Source organism: Argiope bruennichi, chromosome 3, assembly GCF_947563725.1.
Source record: "Argiope bruennichi chromosome 3, qqArgBrue1.1, whole genome shotgun sequence".
NCBI lineage: Eukaryota > Metazoa > Arthropoda > Arachnida > Araneae > Araneidae > Argiope > Argiope bruennichi.
The window spans coordinates 13,720,823-13,726,250 of record NC_079153.1 but is presented as its reverse complement, the minus strand read 5'-3'; the positions used below and the strand labels follow the sequence as shown (position 1 = coordinate 13,726,250).

At 36.8% G+C, this 5,428-nt stretch overlaps 1 protein-coding gene across 1 annotated transcript; it reads right to left on the bottom strand.

Moving 5' to 3' along the window:
- Nucleotides 1–1,020: 1,020 nt before the first annotated feature.
- Nucleotides 1,021–4,707, bottom strand: LOC129962553 (uncharacterized). The gene is made up of 2 exons (XM_056076313.1): nucleotides 2,575–4,707; nucleotides 1,021–2,385 (listed from the first exon to the last, which is right to left on the bottom strand). Exons 1-2 carry the CDS (start codon nucleotides 4,705–4,707, stop codon nucleotides 1,021–1,023), a joined length of 3,498 nt encoding a protein of 1,165 aa, XP_055932288.1.
- Between the last annotated feature and the right edge of the window lie 721 nt (nucleotides 4,708–5,428).

Genomic DNA, 5,428 nt, shown 5'->3' with positions numbered 1-5,428 from the left:
AGTGCATCATGATTTTTGTAGTACATCTCTGTATTTAGAAATATGTGGCAAATTATAGGCATTTGCGAGGATAAATAATTTGTATATTAAATAAAAAAGGATCTCCAATCTTCATATATTGCACATTTTTTTAAAATTAAAAACCGACAGTCAAAATTAAGTTAACAAAACGTTTCATGGGATACTTTGATTTAATGTAGGTATTAAGTATTGTTTTATAACGATGGCAGTTTCAAGATGTTTGATGATTTCCATGAATGTAGATACATTTGAATGAAGATAAATTCAATATTCATTTAATTCATTGATCTAATTACTGTACTCTACTAATTATTTACTTCTAGTGAATTCGTTCTTTGCGATTACTTTGTGAAATAAGGAAATCCACGGCATTTAAAAGTAAGAAAGAAAAAGCAAAGTATTAAAATACTTATTGTTTTGAATAATAGGAGTTTAGTGGGGATGTTCTTCCCGAAGCCTTATAGCATGCTCTTATAAAGTGTTATTCCCTTACCTCCACTTAAAATTAATAACTTTAAGTCAATTTTAATTTAAGTCATTGCTTTCTATGTTATCTCGTTTATATGTAAGAGATAATGCATATGGTCTGTTTTCCAACACGAACAATCTCCAAATTAAAGGCAAGTAAATGCGCTTACCTTTGTTTTGTTGGTTGGAATCTCTTTTAGTTTACATACTGGTGTTGTTGTCTCCATCTGCAGCTGAAAATCTCAAATATCTAATTAGTGGCAGGTTCAGTGACTGTATGACTCATTAACATGGGGAACTTCTCTTTAAGATATTATTTTAATAGTTACTTGATTATAGGTTACATGATTAAGAATATATTTACAAGTTAGAAGAGTATAAAACGCGTTCGTTGGTTGCCGCCAAATCGAGAGGAAGTCAACAAACCCCTGGTGGTGAGAAGGGAAAGTTCTTCACAGTTAAAACTGGTTACAGTTAAGGCCTGGTATCCAACACTCTCCCACCTTTGAGTTTCGTAAAGACTTTAGATACTCAAACCAATGAGTCTAGGAGAGCATTGGGCTTTAAAAGCCGGCCATAACGGGATCTTCTTGGTTGTCTCACATCTGAAACAGCATGAGAGTCACTAGAGGTAGGTGTACCATCAGGAATCATCATTGTGGATGGAGAATCACTCTTTGGGAGACACGGGATAGCAGATTTTTCACTTTGGCTGACCTCAAGAGGAAAAAGTCTTTGGATTGGACGTAGGAAAGACCCAGATTTGGTCTGGACTTCCACGAGACGAACTTTCTTGTCTTTTCCAAGATATAATTTGATGACTCTTCCCAAAGGCCAATTTATTCGCTTGACGTTACTATCACCGATGAGAACAATGTCTCCTTCTTTAATTTTAGATTCATTACGAATCTTTGAAAATTCTCTAAGATGTCCAAGATATTCAATTCTGAAACGTTTTCTGAGATCTTGACACACTTTTTGCCTGTAGAAGAATCTTTTATTCATTCTCTTAGCATCTATTTGATCTATATCTGGAACTCCTATTTCTTTTACATCTTGTAAAAACATAGCAGGTGTTAATGCTATAAGGTCCTCATTGTCTTCACTTAAGTATGTCAAAGGTCTTGAATTTATAATGCCCTCAGCATCACATAGTACAGTGTACAATTCTTCAAATTGTAAGGAGGCCTTTCCAAGAATTTTTCTTAAGATAGATTTCAACATACCTATAAGCCTTTCCCAAAATCCGCCCCACCATGGGGCTGATGGGGGGTTGAATTTCCATAGGATTTTCTTTACTGAGGCATATTCTTGTATTTTCACCCAATCAACAGATTTCAGCTCATTAGAAGTACCCACTAAGTTGGTTCCATTATCTGAATAAATTGTAGCTGGTCTTCCTCTTCTAGAAATAAACCTTCGTAAAGCTAGAATAAAACTATCTGTTGATAAACTAGTTACCAGCTCGATGTGGACTGCGCGATAAACTGCGCATGTAAAAAGTACAGCCCAACATTTGCTTTTGTTTTTCAAATATAGTGGTCCGCACAAGTCAACTCCTATTACTTCAAAAACATAAGCATCTCTGACGCGATCTTCGGGTAGTGGAGCACTTGCTACTTCTAATGGCCGAGATGAAAAACGTTGACATATTACACAATTCCTTATTACTTGACGTATTGTCTTCCTGCTTTTTAAGATCCAATAATTCTCTCTTAAACTCGACATCAAAATCTGTATCCCAGCATGACTAAGTTCAACATGCTTTTCAAAAATAAGTTTTCCAATAACATCATGCTTTGAAGGCAGCAAAATTGGAAATCTAAATGTTGGTAGATCACTTCTTTGAGAAATTTTGGTCTTTACTCTTAATAAACCATCTGAATCCAGGAATGTCTGTAAGTTCAGTTTTTCATTCCCCAAAAAACATTGACTTTGAACTTGTTTTAAAATGTACTTTTCTGCAGCCTCTACTTCTTCAAAATCTAGGGTACCGAATTTTCTTTCTTTTTTCTGGGTTTTAGCATTTTTATAAAAACGAAAAATCCAAGCCGTGATTCTGGTCATTTTTCGGAAAGAAGATACCTTAGAAAAGTACTCTAATTGCTCTGTCGTGGTGTTAGTGACAGACACAATAGATTTTCTTTTTTCGGAGTTTACAACGTCGAAATCTGGCATAGTTTCCGAAACAGGCCAATCTTCTATAGGCATTCTCAGCCAATTTGGACCCTTCCACCAAAGAGATTTCACAAGTTCCTCTGCATTGGAACCTCGTGATGGAAGGTCAGCTGGGTTTAATGTTCCACTTATGTGCCTCCAGTCTTCAGGAGTGGTGAGTTTACGGATTTCCAGTACCCTGTTGTAAACAAACGTGGCCCAATTCTCATTTCTTTTGATCCAATACAAAGCATTCATAGAGTCAGACCAGTAGAAGATTGGTATGTTCTCAAGTCCAAGTTCGGATATGGTTGCTTTTGCCAATCTAGCACCAATAGTACAGGACAAAAGTTCTAGGCGTGGAATAGAGATCTTTTTCAAAGGAGCAACTCTATTTCTAGCTTGTATTAACTGGCACGACGTGCTATCAGCAGATTCAGCTCTCAAGAAGATACATGTAGCGTAGGCACTCTGACTTGCGTCACAAAAAACATGGATGGAAAATTTGGAATCTTCTGCAAAGTCCTCACGTACACATCTTGGTATTTCAAGATCATTCAATTTCGGTAACTTCATCTTCCAGCGTTCGAATCTTTCAGTTATCAGCAGAGGGAGTTCAGCATCCCAGGACAGACCCAATTTCCAGCATTCCTGCAACAAAGATTTGGGCTCTAGAGTCACTGGACAAGAAAATCCTATCGGATCAAAGATTCGATGAACGGTTGACAGGATTTTTCTTTTTGTAATAGGTCCTTTATCTTCTTTCATCAAACTTTTCAAATCTAGAGATATAGTGTCCTTTGGTAAATTCCACAGAAGCCCAAGAACTGGAACCTTTCGGTCTTCTTGCCTTTCTTCAGTTTTGTCTTCAGTAGGAGAATGCTCCCACCCTCGAAGTTCAAACTTGGCAGTAGATAATAGTGCTTGTGATTCTGAAATAAATCTAGCGAGTTCTTCTCTTCTGTTGACGCTGAAAACACAATTATCAACGTAGAAGGACCTCATAAGTTGCTGGGCTGTTTCCTTGAGATGATCTGGGGCGTTTTTTAAATGAAGTTCTAATGTAGCTCCTAGAAGGAAAGGACTGGAGGAGATTCCGAACACAACTCTTTTGTGCTGCAGGATCTTGATATTTCCGTCTTTTCTTCTATCCTTCCATAAAAATCTGAGATATGGTCTATCTCGTTCTTGTAATCCAATTTGCAGAAAGGCCTTCTTAATGTCAGATATCACTCCATATTTTTCAACACGAAAGCGATTTATGAGAGATGGAATGAGTTCTACAAGATTTGGTCCCTTTTCGAGGCAGTCATTAATAGAAGGCGTATTCTTTTCTTTAGCTGAACCATCAAAAACGGGTCGAACTTTGGTCGTCGAATTCTCCTTGAAGACAGGATGGTGAGGTAAGAAATGCTGTCCTTCTTTGATTTCTTGCATAGGATCAACTTCTTCAATGATACCCTCATTCTGCCAATCCTGAAAAACATCATCATAATCGGCCAGCTTCTCGACACGTTCTAAGGCTTTAATACAACTGTTAAGTCTTCGTTCAGCTAACTTTCTGCCATCAGGAAGAGGTGGATGATCATGTATCCACGGTAGACTGACAATGTAGCGCCCCTCGTTATCTCGTGTTACACTGCGTTCAAAATGTTCCTTAGCCGCTTCTTCTAGTTCTTTTCTACTTTGAGTTTCCGCAGGGTCATTGATATTCAATGTATCAAGCCTCCAAAGATCTGATATATTTACGTCGTTGACAAGTAGCGACATTAGCATGCTGGAACTATCATTTTTATTAATTCCTGATCTTCCAATAACTGTCCACCCTAACTTGGTGTTCATCGCAATTAGATCAGGCGAAAGTTTTTTAATTTCTCCTGTAAATAATCTGGCTGCCGTATCTGCCCCTAATAATATGTGAATCTCCTTGGGATCGTTTTCATACAAACAAAGATTCTCATCTAAGCAAATATCACTAACAAATATACCCAATTGTTTTACTTCTTCGATGTTTTTAGAATCTAATTTGGGAAGAGAAGTGCAAATTTTATTCTGATCCATTACTTCTACATTACAACAGAAATTATTTTCTGTATTTCGCAATTTAATGGAATATATCTTGTGGTTTTCCCGCCTTTTCAGTCCTCCGAAAAGTCCATGAGTCACCGTTTGTTCCCCAAGACACTTCAATTTCATTACATCCGCTACGTGTTTGCTGACATACGACCTCTGGCTCTCGAGGTCAATGATCGATCTAACATAGTGTTTTAAATCATTATTTTCGACGCTAAGAATTAAAGTCTGCAGATAAACCTCCCTGGAACATAAATTATTCGCCAACGTGAAATTTTCATTTAAAAGATTATTCTCATCCTTACTTTCATTAAAATGGGTATTATTTTTCGGAACAGAATTATCTTGATTGCATAATATGGATAAATGTTTTTTACCACAGAGAGTACAAACTATTTTTGACCTACAAAATTTAGCAACATGAAATTGCTTTGCACAAATAAAACACGCAGCTTTTTTAGACAGTATACGTTTCCGTTCTTCCAAACTTAAAGTACGTACGTATTCACAATCAACAACATCATGAAATTTATTGCAGAATAAGCATTCCGGTGTTTTTATTTTTACTTCAGAACTAATCAATTCTGAACTGCTAAATCTCTTTGCAGTGGAACATCTAGGATTATTTATTTTTCCGCTAGTTGAGTCATAACGCAACGGGTGAAATGAATACTTTTCTTTTTTCGAACTCACGGGAGAAGCATACATT